Source organism: Ranitomeya variabilis, chromosome 2 (assembly GCF_051348905.1).
Source record: "Ranitomeya variabilis isolate aRanVar5 chromosome 2, aRanVar5.hap1, whole genome shotgun sequence".
In the NCBI taxonomy this organism is placed as follows: Eukaryota; Metazoa; Chordata; class Amphibia; order Anura; family Dendrobatidae; genus Ranitomeya; species Ranitomeya variabilis.
Window position 1 is genome coordinate 855,900,658 of NC_135233.1, and position 24,371 is coordinate 855,925,028.

Here is a 24,371-nt window from a genome sequence, read left to right on the forward strand (position 1 = left end):
AGTAGGCCCGGGCTGAACGGGGCGGTCCTGCAAAGAAAGGAGAGGCAGTAGGTCTGGAGCCGTTAGTACAGGCGGTCCTGCAAACTTAAAGAAGGAGAATGAAGTTAATTGCCTTATAATGTGATTATAAGAAGGTCTTTTGTGGATGCAGAGTGTACGTCCTTAAAGGCAGTGTTAAGTTATTATTCAAGAATTGCACTAAGTAGAATGCCCGGTTGGGTAAAAGAAAGTTATTTATAGTATGTTGCTGTAATAGTTAACTATGTTTGTAACGTTCAAGAGTCCTCACCTCCCATAAAGGGAAGCCCTGTTCAAGTATGCTTATTGTTATTGCACTCACAAAAATTGTATGTCTTTTGCTAACCTGTATTGTTGTTTTCTTCCCAGTCCCGGAGTACTGGATTTAACCGGGGGGGAGTGCAGTGCCCCAGAGTCCTGGTCGTTGCAGTACTGAAGCTCTGCCGCTAAGGGGAGCTATGGTACGTCTGATGGCACTGAAGGAGTTCATCTGACCAGGTATCACAGACACCAATACATTTCACAGTCGGGCCTCCAGGGGGAGCTAAGGGTGCTATTTATTAGGCCACTCCTCACCACTGTGGGAAAACTGGGGGTCAGGCAGGAAGTTAGTTCAGAAAGCTGACTGGGTTGGACCAGACAACACCTGGTGGCAGAGGGTGTTGTGGGGAAAGATTCGGTAGGGTCTCTGTCAGGTTTGGGACGCTGACAGAGGCCTGGCTACAAGAAGGAACGTCACGGGACCGTGCCTGCTCAGCATAGCGGCGGTGCCCTAAGAAAGGAAGAGAAGCGAGATATATTGTGCTGAGTGAGAAACGAGATCAAAGCAAGGAGGAGAATACCAGTAGGAGTCGTGCTGTAAGACCGAGGCAACATCCTACTGAGGTGCACAACCGGCGGCCGGAACGCCGAGGAAGTATTACTATATTCAGCTTCAGGCAATACTTCAAACCAACGGCAGGACAGTCAGTCAAAGGCGGGCTGTCTCATCTAAATCACCTATGCAGTCTTGGGGGGCAACTTGTGGAGAGGGGCGACTCTAGGGTCCCGGAAGAGCTCCAAGCCTACCCGTCATACGGGTGCCGTCCTAACCGTAACATCAGGGAGGGACGGAGGATTAGCAGAACATCATCTAATCGAGTTGTGAGGGAACTTAAGAAACGGACACAACAGTTGTGGGGACTTTCCGTAAGCACAGCAGGGAAGGACCACAACACATAGCGCTAGCAGGTAGGCACAGATTTCCACCTGCAAGGAGAACTCTGGAGGTGCCATTGGACCGGCCGGACTTGCGCAGCCTGGTGAACCGTATTCCGGACTGAGGACACAGAGATCTTCAGTAAAGAGGTAAAGAGACTGCAACCTGGTGTCCTCGTCATTTACTGCGACCGGCACTACACCGCACCACTACTACCATCCGCAACCCTCATTTGCTGCGCGCCCCTGAGCAGGGTCACGAACCGGGCCTAGCCACCGTGACAACCCCGGAGCAGAGACTCAGAGGTCCGGTACCGGGTACCCCTCGGCCCTGCGGCAGTGGGGGCGCTGCACCTGCACATGAGGAAAGAGACATAGTGAATCAGAAAAAGTTTACTATATTTCTATTTGCTAATATTACTATTATTACGCCTATTACATAATGGGATAGAATATTGGAGATGGGAATACCCTTTTATATCTGATGTCTATGTACATAGCATACTATATACAATATACAGGAAAATATGTGACCAATGTATGCCATCTGATGGCTGTACTCACTGTATATCATATTATCCTGTATGATGCATGTGGTATATTGTTTACACCCATCAGGTGTCATGTACAGGGTAATATATAACTGGTATATTTTATACTGTGACCACAGACATCAGATATTATACCAACACATGTTATCCTTTATATGATATCTGATATCTGTGTCACAGTATATAATATATCATATCTGTATACTGTATGTGTGGCGTTCTCATGTGGTATATGGCTGAAGGTTGTACTCCTAACAGGGTATGATGTATTTTACAGTAGCCGAGCTTTCTGTCAGGAGAAGAGTCTTTCCTTCTCAAATTAAACGCACACAGGAAATTCAACAATATAATTTTTGCACAGTAACTGCCTTTAGGCAGACGATGATAATGGTGGTAGTAGTTGGTGCATTTGAGCTGAGTTATTAAGCAGCCGTAAGAATTTAAAGCAGAAGTATTTTTAATGAAGGTAATGGGGCAAATTATTATTTACCCTCTCCACTCCTTGTCTACAATCCCCACCCCACAATCTTGCACACCCTCGCAGAAATCTTAAACACCTTGATCTACACTCACTCTCTGAATCTCTCCTCCCTCTCACAGACGTAAGTTCCCTACACAATGAAGATGATGCTGCCGCTCTATATAACACCACAATAGCTGTAGCTTTGGAATCTTTTGCCCCTCTCACACATACCAAAGCTCGCAATATCAACAGACAGCCCTGGCACACCCGCCTGACCAAAGAACTGAGGTGAGCTTCCAGGGCTGCTGAGCGGAGATGGAAAAGATCCCATTCCAACGAGCACTTCATCGCATTCAAACAGTCCCTCACTACTTTCAAGACAACACACGCCACAGCAAAACAAACCTACTTCTCATCTCTCATATCCTCCCTGTCTCTCAACCCTAAACAGTTATTCAACACTTTCAATTCTCTCCTCCGTCCCTCAGCACCTCCTCCCTCCCCACTTATCTCAGCTGAAGACTTTGCCTCATTTTCCAAGCAGAAGATTGATAACATCAGAGACAGTTTTAGTCGAGAACCCCCAGAGCCCTTCCTCCCAACTGCCCAGCCCTCCACCTCCAAAACCAACTTCTCCACCATTACAGAAGATCGACTCTCCACTCTACTCTCAAGATCGCATCTCACCACATGTGCACTTGACCCAATCCCATCCCACTTCATCCCAAACCTCGCCACAGTCTTCATACCAACCCTAACCCATCTCTTCAACCTATCACTAACAACTAGTGTTTTCCCCTCAAGCTTTAAACATGCCTCAATCACACCTATCCTCAAAAAGCCCTCTCTTGACCCATCCTCTGTATCTAGCTATCGCCCTACATCACTTCTCCCCTACTCCTCAAAACTACTGGAACAACATGTCCATCTTGAACTATCCTCCCATCTCTCTTCCTGCTCCCTCTTTGACCACTTACAATCTGGCTTCCGGTCACACCACTCCACTGAAACTGCCCTAACTAAGGTCACCAATGACCTATTAACCGCCAAGAACAGTCCTCCTCCTGGACCTGTCCTCTGCCTTTGACACAGTAGGCCATTCCCTATTGCTACAGACCCTCTCATCCCTTGACATCACAGACTTGGCCCTATCCTGGATCTCGTCATACCTAACAGACCGGACATTCAGCGTCTCACACACCACCTCCTCACCTCACCCCCTATCTGTTGGAGTCCCGCAAGGTTCAGTTCTAGGGCCCCTGCTCTTCTCCATTTACAACTTTGGCCTGTGACAGCTCATAGAATCTCACGGTTTTTAATATCATCTCTATGCTGATGACATGCAGATCTACAACTCTGGACCAGATATCACCACCCTACTAACCAGAATCCCTCAATGTCTGTCCGTTATTTCATCCTTCTTCTCCGCTAGATTTCTAAAACTTAACATGGACAAAACAGAATTCATCGTCTTTCCCCCATCTCACGCGACCCCCCCAACAAACCTATCCATTACAGTAAACGGCTGCCCACTCTCCCCAGTCCCACAAGCTCGCTGCCTCGGGGTAATCCTTGACACTGATCTCTCCTTCAAACTGCATATCCAAGCCCTTTCCACTTCCTGCCGCCTTCAACTCAAAAATATTTCACGGATCCGTTCATTCCTAAACGAAGAATCTGCAAAAACCCTAGTCCATGCCCTCATCATCTCCCCCCTCGACTACTGTAACCTCCTGCTCTGTGCCCTCCCCTCTATCATTCTCACACCACTCCAATCTATTCTAAACTCTGCTGCCCGACTAATCCACCTGTCCCCCTACTATTCCCCAGCCTTTCCCCTCTGTCAATCCCTTCACTGGCTCCCCATTATACAGAGACTCCAGTACAAAACCCTAACCGTGACATACAAAGCCATCCACAACCTTTCTCCCCAATACATCTGTGACCTCTTCTCCCATACTTTCCTGCACGCAACCTCCGATCCTCACAAGATCTCCTTCTCTACTCCCCTCTTATCTCCTCTTCCCACAATCGCATACAAGATTTCTCTCTCGCATCACCCCTACTCTGGAACTCTCTACCACAACATATCAGACTCTCGCCTACCATCGAAACCTTCAAAAAGAACCTGAAGACCCACCTCTTCCGACAAGCCTACAACCTGCAGTAACCACCAATCGACCAAACCGCTGCACGAACAATTCTACCCTCGCCTGCTGTATCCTCACCCATCCCTTGTAGATTGTGAACCCTCGCAGGAAGGGTCCTCTCTCCTCCTGTAGCAGTTGTGACCTGTATTGTTTAAGATTATTGTACTTGTTTTTATTATGTATACCCCTCCTCATATGTAAAGTGCCATGGAATAAATGGCGCTATATTAATAAATAATAATAATAATAATAATTTCCAAACAGCAGGAAACTGATGTACAGGACTACACTCACGGTTGATGATTGCTGTGTACCTGCAGACAGGCAGATCTTAGTAACCTCTGGTTTTATTAAGTCTGAATATTTCTTCTTCAGCGCTGTGCTCTGTTTCTGCCCTGATGTAATTATTCCTCCTAGAGGTGCAATGGTTGTCTTCCTCATATGAAGACTATTAACTCCCCTTATCGTGTCAGTCCCCTTTTTAAGCAAAGCAGGCAGTGATAAAGGTAGGCAATTCCTTCATCTACAAAATGGCTTCCTCTTCTCAAGATGTCCGACCACCAACTGCCACTTCAAATTAAAACTATCTCCCCCTTCTATGTGACTGTAGAGCTGCAGTAATTGACTGACTGCCCTGAGGTGTTTTTCCAGAACCTTCTGCATATTAAGGCTATGTGCACATGTTGCAGATTTGCCTGCGGATTTTTCTGCACTGAATCCGCATCTCTTGGCAGAAAACGCAGGTGAGGTTTTGACGCGTTTTTTTACGCGGTTTTCATTGCTTTTTTTCCTGCAGAATTGTCTGCGTTTTTACACCAATAAAGCTATAAACTTGACAAACTTCACTAAGAAAAAAAAAAAGATATCATTTCCTTGTCCAACCCCTTCTTCTTCCATTCTCCATTTTGGAAACACACTCCAATAATGAGTCGACGTTTGCTCCAAGATGAGAGCTTTCAGCAGAGCACAGAGTGGAGCCAAGATCAGAGCCCACAGCTACAGCTTCGAAGGCCCTACAGGATTCTGATGCCGGGGTTGCTGCTGCAAATCCTCAATCACAGAAAGCAGGTAAGCTAAAGTACATGTCAAAAAATCTTAACATGTATTTTTTTTCACTGTGTTGTGTTCTAAACAATATTTATTTTTTATTTTAGGCGCAACAGCAGACGAGAAGGCGAGCGTGTAAAAGAATGTGGGTGCACCCTCTGGTAGCTGAGCGCACAGAGAAGGATCACTTTTATGTGCTTTACACCGATTTGAGGAGGTTAGTTCCAAAATATATAAAGACAATTTCCGAATTAAAATGTGTTTCCAAACATTTTATCATATGTTAACTAACCATTTTTTTTCCTGTCAAATTTTCAGATTTCCTTCTGCCGTCTCACAATCCCGGCTTTTGATAGACTGCTTCACATTCTGGCACCCCATCTGACATTGTATGATACGGTCAGGAAGAAGGCCATGTCTGCTGAGGAAAGGCTGCTCATCACCTTGGGTTAAGTAACTAATTGTTTGTATGTCATTAGGGCTCTTTCACACGTCAGTGTGTCCTGTGTGATGAAAGTTTTCACATGTCGCGGAGACACTGACACACTTAGACCCACTCAAATTAATGGGTCTATGCACATGTCAGCGTGTTTTCGCGGGCCGTGTGTCCGTGGGCCAAACACGCATATCAGATTTTTACCATTTGCACGGTCCACAAAGCGTCACTCACACGTGTACATGAAGAACACACATTGATGTCCTCTGTGTGACATGCATTGGCACTGGTGAAGAAGCGCTACAGGAAGCGCTGTTCCCTGGTGGAAGGTGATGAAGATGCTTTCATCATTCTCCCCTGCTCTGCATGATTTCAGCGCCATCAGGGAAGAATGGGCTTTGTCTTCCTCCCCTAACACCATGTAACAGCGCTTACTGTAGCGCTTTTTCCCTGCTAGCCATCCGTGTGGGAATGATGCAGCACATGTGCGGCACACGGTGGCCTCATGTGTGTCGCACACACACAGACACATGGACATGGATATCTCTGGTACAGTGTTTTACGGTACTTGAAATATCATGTTTAACCCCTTAATCCCATATGACGTACTGTCCCGTCGAGGTTACCTAGGACTTAATTCCTAGTGACGGGATAGTACGTCATATGCGATCGGCTGCGCTCACGGGGGAGCGCGGCCGATCGCCACCGTGTATCAGCTGACTATCGCAGCTGACATCCGGCACTATGTGCCTGGAGCACACTGCGATCAAAGATGATTGATGTGTTTCGGCGGTATAGGGAAGCATCGCGCAGGAAGGGGGCTCCCTGTGTGCTTCCCTGAGACCCTCGGAGCAACGCGATCACATAGCGTTGCTCCGAGGGTCTCCTACGTCCTTTTCCCTGCATGCCCGGATCCAATGTGACCACGGGGCTGCTTCCAGGTCCTGCAGGGAGGTGGCTTACCAGCGCCTGCTCAGAGCAAGCGCTGGTAAGCCTGCAGCCCTGCCTGTCAGATCGCTGATCTGACACAGTGCTCTGCAAAGTGTCAGATCAGCAATCTGACCCTATAACATGATTCCACCCCCTGGGGCAATGTTATAAAGTTAAAAAAAAAAAATATTCCCATATGTAAAAAAAAAATAAAAATCCTAAATAGAGAAAAAAAAAATATTGTTCCCATAAATACATTTCTTTATCTAAATAAAAAAACAAATAAAAGTACACATATTTAGTATCGCCGCGTCCGTAATGACCCGACCTATAAAACTGTCCCACTATTTAACCCCTTCAATGAACACTGTAAAACAAAAAAAAAACGAGGCAAAAAACAACGCTTTATTATCATACCGCCGAACAAAAAGTGGAATAACACGCGATCAAAAATACGGATATAAATAACCATGGTACCGCTGATAACGGCATCTTGTCCCGCAAAAAACGACCCACCATACAGCATCATCAGCGAAAAAATAAAAAAGTTATAGTCCTCAGAATAAAGAAAAAATGGCACGTGCCCTAAAATGGTACCAATAAAAACATCAACTTGTCCTGCAAAAAACAAGACCTCACATTTTTCTGTGGACCAAAATATGGAAAAATTATAGCTCTCCAAATGTGGAGACACAAAAACTATTTTTTGCAATAAAAAGCGTCTTTTAGTGTGTGACAGCTGCCAATCACAAAAATCCGCTAAAACATCCGCTATAAAAGTAAATCAAACCCCCCTTCATCACCCCCTTAGTTAGGGAAAAGTAATAAAAAAAAGTATTTATTTCCATTTTCCCATTAGGGTTAGGGTTGGTGCTGGGGTTGGTGCTAGGGCTAGGGTTAGAGTTGGGGCTAGGGTTGGGGCTAGGGTTAGGGTTGGGGCTAGGGTTAGGGATCTGGTTGGGGCTAGGGCTGGGGTTAGGGTTAGGGTTGGGGCTAGGGTTAGGGTTGGGGCTAAAGTTAGGGTTAGGGTTTGGATTACATTTACGGTTGGGATTAGGGTTAGGGGTGTGTCAGGGTTAGGAGTGTGGTTAGGGTTATGGTTGGGATTAGTGTTAGGGGTGTGTTGGATTTAGGGGTGTGGTTAGGGGTGTGTTGGGGTTAGGGGTGTGTTGGGGTTAGGGATGTGGTTGGGGTTAGGGGTGTGGTTGGGATTAGGGTTAGGGGCATGCTCGGGTTAGGGGTGTGGTTAGGGTTATAGTTAGAGTTGGGATTAGGGTTAGGGGTGTGTTTGGGTTAGGGGTGTGTTTGAGTTAGGGTTTCAGTTAGAATTGGGGGTTTCCACTGTTTAGGCACATCAAGGGCTCTCCAAACGTGACATGGCATCCGATCTCAATTCCAGCCAATTCTGCGTTGAAAAAGTAAAACAGTGCTCCTTCCCTTCCGAGCTCTCCCGTGCGCCCAAACAGGGGTTTACCCCAACATATGGGGTATCAGCGTACTCAGGACAAATTGTACAACAGCTTTTGGGGTCGAGTTTCTCTTGTTACCCTTGGGAAAATAAAAATTTATGGGGCTAAAAAACCCTTTTCGTGGGAAAAAATGATTTTTTATTTTCAAGGCTCTGCGTTATAAACTGTAGTGAAACACTTGCGGGTTCAAAGTTCTCACAACACATCTAGATAAGTTCCTTGGGGGGTCCAGTTTCCAATATGGGGTCACTTGTCCTGGGTTTCTACTGTTCAGGTACATCAGGGGATCTGCAAATACAATGTGACATCTGCAGACCAATCCATCTAAGTCTGCATTACAAACGGCGCTCCTTCCCTTCCGAGCTCTGCCATGCGCCCAAACGGTGGTCCCCCCACATATGGGGTATCAGCGTACTCAGGATAAATTGGACAACAACTTTTGGTGTCCAATTACTCCTGTTACCCTTGGGAAAATAAAAAACTGGGGGCTAAAAAAGAATTTTTGTGAAAAAAAAGAATTTTTATTTTCACAGCTCTGCGTTATAAACTGTAGTGAAACACTTGGGGGTTCAAAGCTCTCACATCACATCTAGATAAGTTCCTTAGGGGGTCTACTTTCCAAAATGGTGATACTTGTGGGGGTTTTAATGTTTAGGCACATCAGGGGCTCTCCAAACGCAACATAGCGTCCCATCTCAATTCCATTCTTTTGCATTGAAAAGTCAAACGGCGCTCCTTCCCTTCCGAGCTCTGCCATGCGCCCAAACAGTGGTTTACCCCCACATATGGGGTATCGGGGTACTCAGGTCAAATTGCACAACAACTTTTGGGGTCCAATTTCTTCTGTTACTCTTGGGAAAATAAAAAATTTGGGGCGAAAAAATCATTTTTGTGAAAAAATATGATTTTTTATTTTTACGGCTCTGCATTATAAACTTCTGTGAAGCACTTGTTGGATCAAAGTGCTCACCACACATCTAGATAAGTTCCTTAGGGGGTCTAATTTCCAAAATGGTGTCACTTCTGGGGGTTTTCAATGCTTAGGCACATCAGGGGCTCTCCAAACGCAACATGGCGTCCCATCTCAATTCCAGTCAATTTTGCATTGAAAAGTCAAACAGCGCTCCTTCCCTTCCGAGCTCTGCCATGCGCCCAAACATTGGTTTACACCCACATGTGGGGTATCGGCGTATTCAGGACAAATTGTTTAATAAGTTTTGGCGTCCATTTTTTCCTGTTACCTTTGGTAAAATAAAACAAATTGGAGCTGAATTAAATTTTTGGTGAGAAAAGTTAAATGTTCTTTTTTTTTTTAAAACATTCCAAAAATTCCTGTGAAACACCTGAAGGGTTAATCAGCCTCTTGAATGGGGTTTTGAGCACCTTGTGGGGAGCAGTTTTTAGAATGGTGTCACACTTGGGTTTTTTCTATCATATAGACCCTTCAAAATGACTTCAAATGTGATGTGGTCCCTAAAAAAAATGGTGTTGTAAAAATGAGAAATTGCTGGTCAACTTTTAACTCTTATAACTCCCTGACAAAAAAAAAATTTTCTTTACAAAATTGTGCTGATGTAAAGTAGTCATGTGGGAAATGTTACTTATTTAGTATTTTGTGTGACATATCTCTGTGATTTAAGGGCATAAAAATTCAAAGTTGGAAAATTGCAAAAATTTTCTACATTTTCGCCAAATTTCCGTTTTTTTCACAAATAAACGCAGGTAATATCAAATAAATTTTACCAACAACATGAAGTACAATATTTCAGGAGAAAATCATCAGGATCTATTGAAGCGTTCCAGAGTTATAACCTCATAAAGGGACAGTGGTCAGAATTGTAAAAATTGGTCCTGTCATTAACATGCAAACCACCCTTGGGGCTTAAGGGGTTAAAACATGCCAGAAGCCCGTCAGCATTTTTGGCTGCTATAAGATGCGCCCACTGTCTTTCAGGGCTTATCTACAGCATTCTATAATTAAGCCCACGGGTCAGAGGAGATAGATAAGAAAAATTAGACACATAATTTGGATTATACCCGTGGGTGGGGCGCTATCGTGTGATCTTATCCGATAGGTGTCGCAGGTCCAGCTCCTCCCTTCTTCCTGCAATACCACTGTTCTGCTTGCTTCATTGCTCTACTGCGCTGGCGTTCTTTTGTGTCATGATGAGGATAGAAGTTCGGAGGTGTGCATGCGCTGGGCCTCAGACCTTTCCCTGCTCACTGCAGGAATTAGTTCTGCCCTCAACAGGCCAGATAAGTATGGCTAAGCAATAGAGCTTTGAAGCAAGCTGGAGGGCGGCGGCATTGCCAAAAGATTGGAGTGGAAAGACATGGACCTGCAAGTCCCATCTGACGTGACCGCCCCACATTATAGAATGCTTTAGATAAGATCTGAAAGGTGGTGGCCGCATATTATATTGCCCATAACTGCTGACAGGTTTCCTTACCTATTTGTGTGACATTTCTAATAATCTTTTTTTTTTCTTTGCAAATTTCTGACCACAGGAGAGAGCTATACATCTTTGCACCTCCAATTTAGACATGGTAAATCCACCATCTCTAAAATTGTGAGGTGCACATGTAACGTGATCTGGCAGAAGTTGCAGCCCATCATGATGCCTTCCCCAACCGAGGAGACTTGGCTGCAGATTGCAGCAGGCTTTCAGTCTGTGACCAATTTCCCAAACTGCATAGGTGCAGTCGATGGTAAACATGTAAGGGTTCATCAGCCACCACGATCAGGATCACACTTCTTTAATTATAAGAAGTGTTTTTCTGTGGTCCTGATGGCGGTGGCTGATGCCCATTACAAATTTGTTGCCATTGATGTTGGTGCTTATAGCAGTACTGGAGACTCTCGGGTGTTGCGAACATCACAGATCAGTCTGCAAATTCTTTGAGATTGCAGAACGCTTCCAGCCTCACGACCTTTGCTGGGTTCCACACATCCAGTGCCCTTTGTGATGGTATCGGATGAGGCCTTTCCCTTAATGACAACCCTGCTGCGCCCATACCCATGAAGGGGACTGAATGCCCAGCAGAGGATTTTTAATTATCGGCTGAGTCGTGCACGTAGATATATGGAATGCACCTTTGGGATCATGAGTAGTCAGTGGAGGATCTTTCACACACCCATCCAGTTGGACAAAGACATCGTTGACGCTGTGATTAAGGCATGCTGTGTACTCCACAACTATGCTCGTAAGTACAGCACTGACATAGATGTGGAGTACCAGCAGCCAGTATCAAATCCAATGGTCAACGTGGGGAAGGCCCTCCAACTCGGGTGTGCGTGTGAGAGAAACCTTCACTGAATACTTTGAGTCCAGAAGGTGCCGTGCACTGGCAATACTCCTGTGCTGGTGTTGGGCAGCCTGAGCAGCAGAGAAGGATGCATCAAGATTGATCCACCAAAAAGAAGATGCCAAGATCACTATCAAAATGTGTGAGAAGAAGCCAAGATCACTATCAAATTCTGTTTGAAGAAGCCAAGATCAATTGTGTTTAACGTTTTTGTTTTTTTAAATTTCATCTGGATTTGTATGTAATAAAAAAATGTATTGTTAATTTCATGTGGATAGTTTTCAATTTACTAAGTCGTGTTTGTTGAAACAAATTATCATGATTCTTCTCCTTCCCATAGTCCCGTGCCCATATACCATCATACTTATCCTCCATCCTATAGGCCAGTGCCCATATACCATCATACATATCTTCTATCCCATAGTACATTGCTCATATACCCATGAAACTGTAATACATAGAGGCCTTGTCTAGTTCACTTATGCTAAAGTATATAAAAAACAAAAATGACATTTTTAAATATAACTTTATTTTAAAACCAATAAAGAACTCATGACAAACATTGTCATTATTTTTTTAATATGAAAACATAAACTTTTGCCCAAAGAAATACATTTTTGGACGATTTAACAAAACATTAGCCAGGCGTCAACAAAGTTTATTGCTCTCTTGGTGCTGAAGTGGACCTTTTGGTGGCAACGTCCAACTCGGCCTGGCAAACTGGAAATATTTTCCAACAAAATTGCACATTAATGCAAGTACTGATAGTCCAGGCAATACCCATAGGAGGTAGCAGGATCAGTAGGGAAAGTGGCAGTTGGTGAGGGTCCCAGCCTTTATGTGTTTCCTGCCTCAGAATTATGAGAAAAAGTGGTGGCTGGTCTGCTGTATGGGTAGTCAGCTTCTCTTTGTTGGGGTTCTCGTACTTGGGGTTTTGGTCTTAGACGGAAAAGTCCAAAAACCCCCATCAATACGTCTTCATGTACGGCAAAATTGGAGCAGGGTCCTCCAAAAGCTGTCAGTGACATCTGTACCATAGTCATAAAAATTGACTGCCTATCCGATGGCAGTGAGCGAGCCTTCCTTGCAATTGTCAAGGCAAAAAAGTCAAAATGATCCTCTGTAGTTAATTATTGATCAAATCCTGAGTCTCATTTGCTAATTTTAATAGTGTAATCATCAATTTTTTTCTTTTTTTTTTTTTTTCTCGGCTCTCCTGCCACCTGATAGGAAGCTCTTTCTCTCCTCTCCATTACAACAGCTTCTGCGGAACCAGATGCTCCAACAGCTGCTGAAGCAGATGTGCCTGCAGCAGTTGCTGAAGATGTGGCACCAGCAGAAGCTGTTGCAACAGATGGAGAACTGGTGCCACCAGCTCCAGAGGAATTGCCTGCTCCATCTTCGGATTCATCATCTGCAGGAGGCTCAGGAAGAGAAATGTTCCCTTCAGTCCTGTGTGAAAAAAAAGAAAACAATAAATTATTACGGTATTTTTACAATGCTGTTGAGGAGCAATGCTTTGGATGCAGCAAAAAGGCCGCTCCGCTCAAAGCGCGGCCCCCTTTTTGTTTGTGTAGTGATAACGCATGTTTTCATTGAACACATGCATTCTCACCACATGCTATCAATACACTGTGATAGTTATCTTGCGGAATCAGAGCTCCATCGCAAGATAAATAGACATGCTGTGGTGTCAAAAGATGCAACGCATGTCCGGTGACGTAGGTCTGACACCTCCATCTTTGGAAGCATGGTGGAGACGGGATTTCTCAAAATCCCCTCCACAATGCTATAACATCTGGATGCTGCGTATTGAACGTTGTCGCTGTACGCAGCATTCAATACGCAGCCAACTGTGCTACGCCACCTGGAAACATAGAGGCTACATATATATCGTTAATTAAAGATTTCTCTATTTTTGGTTTACAAATTACCTCCTGCTTGTGATCAGAAACTGCAATTCCTCATAAAATGGAAACATTTTCTGACTGGGAGAGGAGCCACTTCTATCACAAGTGTTCACAAATTTAGTGAACCGGTCCCTCACCGACCGCCACCTCTGTTTAATATCTCTCTCTAAAAAATATTTAAAAAAATATCAATCTTAGTAAATTTTGAAGAAAGTATAATATTAATTGTTAAATAACATTATAATTACCAATTTCCAATTGCCTGGCATTTGTACAGGAAATATTTTTGTCCAGCAAATGTTGGTGCAATATTTGTCTTTATAGGACTCATCTGCGGCATCCCATATTGCTGGATAATCACTAACCTACAGTGAATACAATAATGCCATTAGATACTATATCAAAAACCAAAATAATCTTAAAAAAATATATACAGTATATACTCGAGTGAGTATAAGCCGAACCGAGTATAAGCCGACTCCCCTAATTTTGCCACATAAAACTGGGAAAACTTAATGACTCGAGTATAAGCCTAGAGTGAGAAATGAGGCAGCTACTGGTAAATTTCAAAAATAAAAATAGATACCAATAAAAGTAAAATTAATTGATAAATCAGTAGGTTAAGTGTTTTTGAATATCCATATTGAATTAGGAGCCCCATATAATGCTCCATAAAGTTCATGATGGGCCCCATAAGATGCTCCATACAAAATATGCCCCATAAGATGTCCATATTAAAAGATGCCCCATATAATGCTGCACAAAGGTTAATAATGGCCAACTAAGATGCTGCATAGATTATGCTCCATAGATTATGCCCCATAAGATGCTCCATAGATTATGCCCCATAAAATGCTCCATAGATTATGCTGCATAAGATGCTCCATAGATTATGCCCCATAAGATGCTCCATAGATTATGCCCCATAAAATTCTCCATAGATTATGCCGCATAAGATGCTCCACAGATTATGCCCCATAAAATCCTCCAGACATTATACCCCATAAGATGCTCCATAGATTATGCCCCATAAAATGCTCCATAGATTATGCCCCATAAGATGCTCCATACATTATGCCCCATAAAATGCTCCACACATTATGCCCCATAAAATTCTCCATAGATTATGCCCCAGAAGATGCTCAACACATTATGCCCCATAAGATGCTCCATACATTATGCCCCATAAGATGCTCCATACATTATGCCCCATATGCGATTAAAATAAAAAATCACACTCACCTCTCTTTGCTCAGGCCCCCGGCACTTGCGATATTCACCTTCCCCATTCCACCGCTGCGCGCCGCTCTGTCTTCCATCCTCCGCAATGACTGCTCAGGCAGAGGGCGCACAATAACTATATCATCGCGCCCTCTGAACTGAACAGTCACAGCCAGAGGACGAAAGACAGAGCGGCGCGCAGCGGTGGAATGGGGAGAGGTGAATATCGCACAGTGCTCACCTCCCCCGTCATACTCACCTGCTCCCGGCACAGACCCTGGCATAATCTCACTGTTAGATGGTCTCCAGGAGCCATCGGCATCATCCTATGTTCAGCGGTCACGTACAGCTCATTAAAGTAATGAATATGCATCCATATTCATTACTTTAATGAGCGGTACCAAGTGACCATTGAACACAGGAAGAGCTGCCCAGAGACCATTGGACATGCAGGGACCACGCCAGGAGCAGGTGAGTATGTGACAGCCGCCGCTCCCCCGCCGACCCCTGGGACAACGACTCGAGTATAAGGCGAGAGGGGCACTTTCAGCCACAAAAAGTGGGCTGAAAATCTCGGCTTATACTCGAGTATATATGGTAATAAATTTGATATATATTTAGATATACCCCTAACCCAAGGCCTAGCCATAAAGCCAAACACCAAAAAAGAGAAAAAAACCTATTCCAAAACATAACGCCAGGCATATCCAGAACCCTAACCCCAACACACCCCTAACCCTAATCTCAACCCTATCCCTAATCCCAATCGTAATCTCAACACTAACCCTAATAGCAACCCTAACCCTAATCACAACCATAAACCCAAACCTAATCCGAACGCTAACCCTAATAGCAACCCTAACCCTAATCCCAAGCCTAACCCTAATGTCAGCCCTAACGCTAATCCCAACCCTAACCCTAATCCCAACCCTAACCCTAATCCCAACCCTAACCCTAATCTCAACCCTAACCCTAATCCCAACCCTAACCCTAATGTGAACCCTAACCCTAATCTCAACCCTAATCCCAACCCTAACCCTAAGCTCAACCCTAACCTAATCACAATTCTAGCCCTAATACCAAACCTAGCCCTAACCATAATACTAATTTGAAACAGGAAATTTTTAAAAAATAATTATGTTTTTTTTTACATTATTATGGGGTGACTCAAGGGTTTTTGTTAATCATTTAATGTCAGGATTTTTGTTTTAGTAATACCTTTGTTTTGGTGTAAAGACAAAGGGGATGGGGAAAAATAATGTGTGGGCTCCCATGCAATTTTCTGCGCCAGAGTGGGAAAGCCGACGGCCGGGGTCCAATATTTGTTGCCTGGGAAGGGGTTAATACCCATGGATCTTCCCAGGCCATGATTATCAGCCCGCAGCTGTCTGCATAGCCTTTACTGGCTAGAAAATTAGGGGACCCCCCTAGAAAAATGACGTGGAGTCCCCCTATATTGTATAGCCAGAAAGGCCATGCAGACAGCTGCGGGCTGATATAGCCTAGGAAGGGGCCATGGATACTGCCCCCCCTGGCTACAAATACCAACCCGCTGCCACCCAAAAAAAGGCGCATCTATAAGATGCACCTATTTTGGCACTTAGCCTCTCTCTTCCCACTCCCGTGTAGCGGTGGGATATGGGGTAATAAGGGGTTATGACACCTTACTATTGTAAGGTGACATTAAGCCCGGTTAATAATGGAGAGGCATCAATAAGACACCTATCCATTATTAATCCTATAGTAGTAATAAAGAGTAAATTAAACACACAGACACTAGAAAAAAGTATTTTAATGAAATAATGACACAGTGTTTTTGACCATATTTTTATTGCACTCTCATTCCTGCGACCCCCTTGTTCTCCTGGAGAAAAGGTAAAAATAACAAACCAAATTTATACTCCATGATGCAATGTAGTCCAAAATGAGGGTCCCACGACGATCTGCCATGGAGAACAGACACATCAGGAGTTGTGTCTGCTCTCCACGGCTCCAGCAACACACTGACGGGAGCTATGGCTCCTGCAGTGTGTAACTGCGCATGCGCGAGAGTTTACTGGAGTTCATTGACTCCGGGACTCTCGCTTTATGGCACAGCTGCGTGGGAAAATTCTCACTCAGCTCTAGTGCCGTAAAATCATAGGCCGGAGCTGCAAAACTCCAGGAAACTCTGCGATACACTCCAGGAGCATAGCTCCTGGTAGTGTATCACCGGAGGAAGTGACAGATCGGCGTGGGACACTTATTATGGAATTTCTGTGGACATGGAGTATAAATTTGGTTTATGTTTTTGGATTTTTTCCTAGGTGGCCAAGGGCTTCGCAGAGGTGTATGTGCTGTATGGTGAGTATGTACTCTATGTTGTATGGTGTATGTACTGTTTGTCATGTATGTTACATGTATTGTATGTGTATTGTATGTGTTATGTGTTTTACTCACAATTGTACTCACTAGCCGGACACAGGGACTACTCTCCCATCCTAATACCGGATGGGAGCAGTAGTCCCATACGGCAACTGAGTACAATTAGGTAGCACTATCGTCGCATGTGGACAGACACACACAGAAGCACACAGATGCAGACAGACTTCACACACATAGACAGACACACACATACAGTACATACATACCAGGTCAATAAGACGCCAGACATCAATCCCCATGTGACGATACGACTCCATGACGGTCACTTCCTACTTCCACTAAACTACACACTCCGCCCACACACTTCCTCCCACCTGACATCACTTCACTCTGCAGCATTTTTGACACCCTAATCCGCAGCAAAACCGCAGATATTTTTTATATCTGCAATTTTGCTGCGGGTTTGACAACAATGACATACAACGCAGCATTTACACGCAGTATTTTCTGCAGCATGTGCACAGCGGATTTGGTTTTCCATAGGTTTACATTGTAATGTAAACACATGGAAAACTGCTGCAGATCCGCAGCGTCAAAAACGCTGCGGATCCGCAGGTAAATCCGCAACGTGTGCACATAGCTAAAACAGAGCTGGATCACCTGATCAAGCCTGTGAGGAGAAGATTAACCCCCTTTTGGTGCTGCCTGTCAGCAAGTCTCACAATGTATTTAAAATGCACAGTCCATATAAAAAATTCACAGTATTTATATGAAAACACACTATATATCCGGTATCCCATAGAAATGGCCACTTTGGCCACATCTTACAAAATTAGAATATCATCAAAAAGTTAACTTATTTCAGTTCTTCAATACAAAAAGTGCAACTCATATATTCGATAGAGTCATTACAATCAGAGTGATGTATTTTAAGTGTTTATTTCTGTTCATGTTGATGATTATGGCTTACAGCCAATGAAAACCCAAAAGTCATTATCTCAGTAAATTAGAATACTTTATAACACCAGCTTGAAAAATGATTTTAAAATCTGAAATGTTGGCCTACTGAAATGTATGTTCAGTAAATTTACACAATACTTGGTCAGGGCTCCTTTGGCATCAATTACTGCATCAATGCGGTGTGGCATGGAAGCGATCAGTCTGTGGCACTGCTGAGGTGTTATGGAAGCCCAGGTTGCTTTGATAGCATCCTTCAACTCGTCTGCATTGTGGTGTCTAGTGTCTCATCTTCTTCTTGACAATACCTCATAGATTCTCTATGGGGTTAAGGTCAGACGAGTTTGCTGGCCAATCAAGCACAGTGATAATTAATTTTTCATATGCACAGAAGCTAAAGGCATAATTATAATACCATATTAAATTAATTATTGCTTTTTTTTCCTTCTTACATTTTAGGAAACAGAATTCCACAGCCTCAGCAACAGGACCCGGTGAGTATTATTATATAATACTTATCTCTTTAGAAAAATATGGAAATATATATTTTCTCTTGAAACCCTGAAAAAAAGGACAATTTTTCATTAATAACTGTTAACAATTTGAAATAGCTGCACATAGTCATTAAGGATGTAACCAATCAATTGGCACTTGCCAAGTAAACCAATGTTAAAGTGTAACTAAACATCTACTATAAAATTGTCTAAGGGTCACTTCCGCCTGTCTGTCTGTCCTTCTGTCTGTCTTTCTGTCTGTCACGGATATTCATTGGTCGCGGCCTCTCTGTCATGGAATCCAAGTCGCTGATTGATTGTGGCAAAACGCCCACGACCATTGCCACGACCAATCAGCAACGCGCACAGTCTAGAAGAAAATGGCCGCTCCTTACTCCCCGCACTCACTGCCTGGCGCCCGCATACTCCTCTCCGGTCGCCGCTCACACAGGGTTAATGCCGGCGGTAACGGACCGCATTATGCCGCGGGTAACGCACTCCGTAACCGCTGCTATTAACCCTGTGTGTCCCCAATTTTTTACTATTGACGCTGCCTATGCGGCATCAATAGTAAAAAAAAATGTAATGTTAAAAATAATAAAAAACAAAAAACCTGCTATACTCACACTCCGTAGTCCGCCAAGCCACTCGCGCTGGCCACCATCTTCCGTTCCCGGAGATGCATTCTGAAATTACCCAGAAGACTTAGCGGTCTCGCGAGACCACTAAGTCTTCTGGGTAATTTCGCAGTTCATCCTGGGAACAGAAGATGTCCGCCGGCGCGAGCAGCTCGGCGGAGCTTCGGCGGATCCCAAGCATCGGTAACCGCTTCCTGGATCCAGGCGCCAACGGAAGGTGAGTATATAACTATTTTTTATTTCAATTCTTTTTTTTAACAGGGATATCATGCCCACATTGCTATATACGTGGGCTGTGCAATATACAACGTGGGCTGTGCAAAATACTACATGGGCTGGGCAATGTACTATGTGGGCTGCACAATATACTACGTGGGCTGCGCAATATACTAAGTGGGCTGCGCAATATACAACAGGCTGCGCAATATACTACGTGGGCTGCGCAATATACTACGTGGGCTGCGCAATATACAACGTGGGCTGCGCAATATACAACGTGGGCTGCGCAATATACTACGTGGGCTGCGCAATGTACTACGTGGCTGGGCAATATACTACGTGGGCTGCGCAATATACGACGTGGGCTGCGCAATATACAACGTGGGCTGCGCAATATACAACGTGGGCTGCGCAATATACTACGTGGGCTGCGCAATATACTACGTGGGCTGCGCAATATACAACGTGGGCTGCGCAATGTACAACATGAGCTGCACAATGTACAATATGGGCTGCACATTATACTACGTGGGCTGCGCAATATACTACGTGGCCTGCGGAATATACTTCCTGTCCTGCGCAATATACAACGTGGGCTGCGCAATATACAACGTGGGCTGCACAATGTAGTACATGGGCTGCGCAATGTAGTACGTGGGCTGCGCAATGTACTACATGGGCTGCGCAATGTACTACGTGGGCTGCGCAATGTACTACGTGGGCTGCGCAATGTACTACGTAGGCTGCGCAATGTACTACTTGGGCTGCGCAATGTACTTTCGTGGGCTGCGCAATGTACTGCGTTGGCTGCGCAATGTACTGCATGGGCTGCGCAATATACTACGTGGGCTGTGCTATACACTACGCATACATATTCTAGAATACCCAATGCGTTAGAATCGGGCCACCATCTAGTTTATTTATAATTATGGCCAGTATGGAAGTTATAAAATTTTTCAAATCACTTTATTAGATGATTTGTCCTCATCCCTATAAAAAAATGAACGCATTATCTACCAATGTCCTTTTTTTGGGACGCCTAATCTTTTGCTTCTAGCAACTAAAATTTTATAATTTTTATAATTAGGTCCAATTTTCTGTGTTGTGTTTGTAAAATGAATGTTTACAAAATAGGAAATCATGTCATTGTCATTTTTAATTGAATATTGGGATGCCCTTTTCTGAAAAATCCGTACTTGAAAAAATTTTGCAAATTATGTTTCTGATTCATTAGGACCCAAATAATTAAAAATCTGTCATTAAAAAAATAATATGGAAATTGCTAATTTGGCAAGTAATGGGTTAAGTGGCTTCCAAACCTCTGCTTTTCCACAATTTATTTGCCTGCCTTTAGCTGCAGTAATATCAGCATGTACTGAATTGGAGTTCTGATGATGGCAGTGGAAGGGTCAGCAACTGTGTCTCACTAACTTTGGGAATAAACTCCTGCAGGAGATGGTTAGATAAGCAGAACCATCAGAGGAGGAGTCAGGTGCTGACCATTTCACTACCAGAATCTGTACTCCTAATGAGTACATCCTGATAACAATGCAGCTAAATGAACGCAAATGGACCATGTGAAAAGCAGGAGTTTGGAAGCCACTTACATTACTTGCATTTTATTCAGGAATGAAGATAAACGTGAAAATAAAGCAATTTTCAAAGTTTCATAATTTTCCATACTGGACAAAATTATTTTAAAAAAATATGAAAGTTTAGTTATTCTTTAAACTAAGAAAGTTTTTAGGTGCTTACCTTTTACAACAAATACCACTGTCTCCTCACTTTACTGCTATCCTATGTGTGTCCTGCAAAACATTAAGCTGTTTTCTCTCAAAGTGCCCCCATGAGCCATGAGCAGTGTTCAGTGTTTATTGTACTTTCGAGTAACTTCTCTGCATATGAAAGAGTGTCGTAAATGGCTGCATTATATTTTACGTTATTTCTGAGAGAATTTACTCCCCCCTACACACTCAACTGAAAAAATGACTCTATGGTATCAGCCACAAAGGCTCCAATTTGCGAGAGGGGGGAATAGGAGTCAGATGCTCCTAAGGCGTACGCCTCCCATGAAGTAGTGAGTGCATCGCCACAAATCTTACCCCACCCCCGCTGCGCTCTATCCCGGCCCAGCTTTGCCCATTTTGGTGGAGCTGGGAGAACCTGTTGTACTAATTTTAAAAGTTGCTAAATTTTTGTGCAACTGCAAGTTGTGCAAACATTTTGCGACTTGTAAAGCAATTTAAGCAAGAATTCTGGTGAAATTGCTTTCATGAATTGGGGCCTAAGTCTCTCACTTTCAGCCAACTTGCCTTTAATGAAAGTGCGTTCACTATTTTCTCTGTCCCCCATTTCACTTGTCATATTCTATATAGTCCAAAGAGAGAATTGTGTACAGAATTCAGGACAGAAATTCAATCGGTCAGTGCCTCCTAGTGCACGTATTGCGTTGGCAGACTTTACAGCATGTGTACACCCACATAAACTGGCAGATGACTGACGACTGCACAACTCTATTCAAACACTATGGAAACATTTAGTAGCCTGCATAATTGGAGAATATGACGTTATTTTTTTAACAAAATTATAAGTAACAAAACACTTTTATATCAACCTGTAATCTTTACCATGTTAGAAAAACAGTTATTTTTTTCTGTAATAGGAAAAATCTCCTCAGGATCCTTCAGTTTACACCATAAATTATGGGATTTTAGAATTCGGATCTAGACAACCCTACAGGAAGTCATCAGAACTGAATGTCCCAGAACAAGTGGAATATGCAACTATCATGTTCCCACCACCGACTCCATCAATGGGAGAAAAGAAGGGAAGATCAGCATGATTTCCAAAAAGTGGACTAATAACATTCAAACTTGAATTTATATTTATGGATCAGTGGCTGCTCGGGCAGTGGTGCCAATCTGCCATGATAAGAAGACTGTTTTGATCTATCTGAATGGACAAATTTCATCTTTTGTGTGGGACATTGAGTAACAATTCAGTCCATGTGCCTGTAACTTGTAAACTAGGAAAGACTTTAAAGACATCAAACAAGTCAATATGGAATATAATAAAATAGAATATGATGTACTGATGTCGATGTAAATAATAATGTCTATTTGTATATTTGGAAGATGCTCTGGTACATTTGGGATACGGTGGGAAAATTCTCTATCACCCATGTTTTTTAAAAGGCCACTTTCTAAAATTCTAGGGCTAGAAAAAAAAAAGGCTAGGAAACTTTTTCAAAAATGGCCAAAAAACATACTCAAAAGGGGTTGTCTTATTTCAGAAAAGTTTTCCCTTTCTGCACAGTTTGTTGCAAAAAACAAAGTGTCCTTTACTCTCTGTCACTGCTGCTGCTTTGGCTGCAGCGGTGAAGTCACGTCAACATCGCTGCAGCCAATCATTGTAGATGGCGCAAGCTGCTGAGATTCAGTAATTGGCTGCAGCAACGATGTTGATGCAACATCACTTTTGCAGCTAAAGAATGGAGACTGGGGAAGGTACGTGAAGCACACAACTTTTTTTGCAACCCCTTATAAACCAGTGACTCTCACGGTGAGAGAGATTTATCAAGTTAAAGGCATCACAATGTCTTTTTTTACTTTCATCCATTATCATTTTATTTTTTTTTTTAGAAAAATTTGCAGATCGTCACTGTTGTGGTAAATACCACACATAAGTTGCTAGTTCATAAGTTTGTTTCTTGGAACATTTGTAAAAATTGTAAGAAAGTGGCCAACTGCTTAAAATACTTAAGAAAACCCACCAGAAGAAAATTAACAAAAAGCATATTCTTGATCTGTGTTATTAATAGTCTGCATAGAGAGTAACATTTGTTTTACATTTTATTCCATAAATCAGTATTACACATGAAAATAAGGCATTTTGTATTATATCTTATCAGAGAAATCTGCTTCTTTCTCCTTGTGGACTGATCATTTGCTCTGAAAATTCTTAATTAAATGCATAAATTCTGCCTTCAATGAATACAAACTAGCCCATTGCTGAGAGATGACAGTCAGTTCTCATAAAGTTCTATGGAGAACTGTAATTGTCTACTGTCTGCCTCTAGCTTTTCCCCCACCTCCATAAAATTTTAAAGCACCAAATGAAAATTTCCTGTTAATAGTGGGAAAATTTGTCTTCGCTGAATGCAAATTTTACTCATGAATTGAGAGTGAAAGTTCAGTCTAGAGGGAGAAGGAAGCAGATTTCTCTGATAAAATACGATTATTTTCATGTGAATTATTATACAATGATTACACTTCACGTTAAGTGGGCAGAAGATATTGGGTATCATATAACTACCGTATTTTACAGTTAATGTTGGACACAAAGCCCTTATAGACTGCCAGCTTTATACAGTGCCAACAGTGAGTCTTATGCAGTGTCAGGCATCCATGTGGTGCAATCAGCAGCAACAACTTGAAGGTGACAAAGAAAAATCTGTCTCTCTGCATGGAAGTCACACAAACAGAAATGACTTTGTTTCTGGATTTGTCATTAATTGGCTGCAATACTCATTTAATGCCAATAAGTTTGCAATGCACATTTATCACTGACTTTTGTTTATGATATTTACTTAGCATTTGTAAGTGTATATTTATTAAACTATTTGTATAATTTTTGACTTATATAGTTTTTTGGGCTTTAAATTTGTGAGATTGATGACTTAAAGATCAATACAATATAATTGGTCAACTTAGGGCTCATACCCATATGTGAGAAAAAAGGTCCGATTTCCGGACTGAAAAAACGGACGAGTGCTATGCAAGTGTCATGTGAGTGTCATTGAAGTACAGTGCGATTTTCACACCTAGCATCAGATTTACATCCGAGTGCATTGCGATTGCTATCCAATTGCAATGCGATTTTAACATGAGCTTTTACATACAGCAGTTCTCTGTCATTTACACATTGTTTTCAAAGGAAATATTTTTCAAAACACACACATACTGTGTAAATATATATATATATATATATATATATATATAT

The 24,371-nt window shown here is 42.9% G+C and overlaps 2 protein-coding genes across 4 annotated transcripts in view; both read left to right on the forward strand.

Annotated features, from left to right (window-relative positions):
* PDCD1 (programmed cell death 1) overlaps window positions 1–24,006 on the forward strand; it is a 52,529-nt gene extending 28,523 nt beyond the window's left edge. For all 3 annotated transcript variants that reach the window (XM_077290252.1, XM_077290253.1, XM_077290254.1), the window contains 2 exons: window positions 18,479–18,513; window positions 22,033–24,006. In XM_077290252.1, coding sequence (XP_077146367.1) covers window positions 18,479–18,513; window positions 22,033–22,212 — 215 coding nt within the window. In that variant the 3' untranslated portion in view covers window positions 22,213–24,006. The remainder of the gene's footprint in view (window positions 1–18,478; window positions 18,514–22,032) is intronic.
* LOC143808987 (uncharacterized) lies at window positions 3,453–5,811 on the forward strand. The gene is made up of 3 exons (XM_077292166.1): window positions 3,453–5,447; window positions 5,534–5,643; window positions 5,745–5,811. The coding sequence occupies exons 1-3, from the start codon at window positions 5,304–5,306 to the stop codon at window positions 5,809–5,811; spliced, it is 321 nt and encodes a 106-aa protein (XP_077148281.1). The 5' UTR covers window positions 3,453–5,303.
* Window positions 24,007–24,371: the final 365 nt, after the last annotated feature.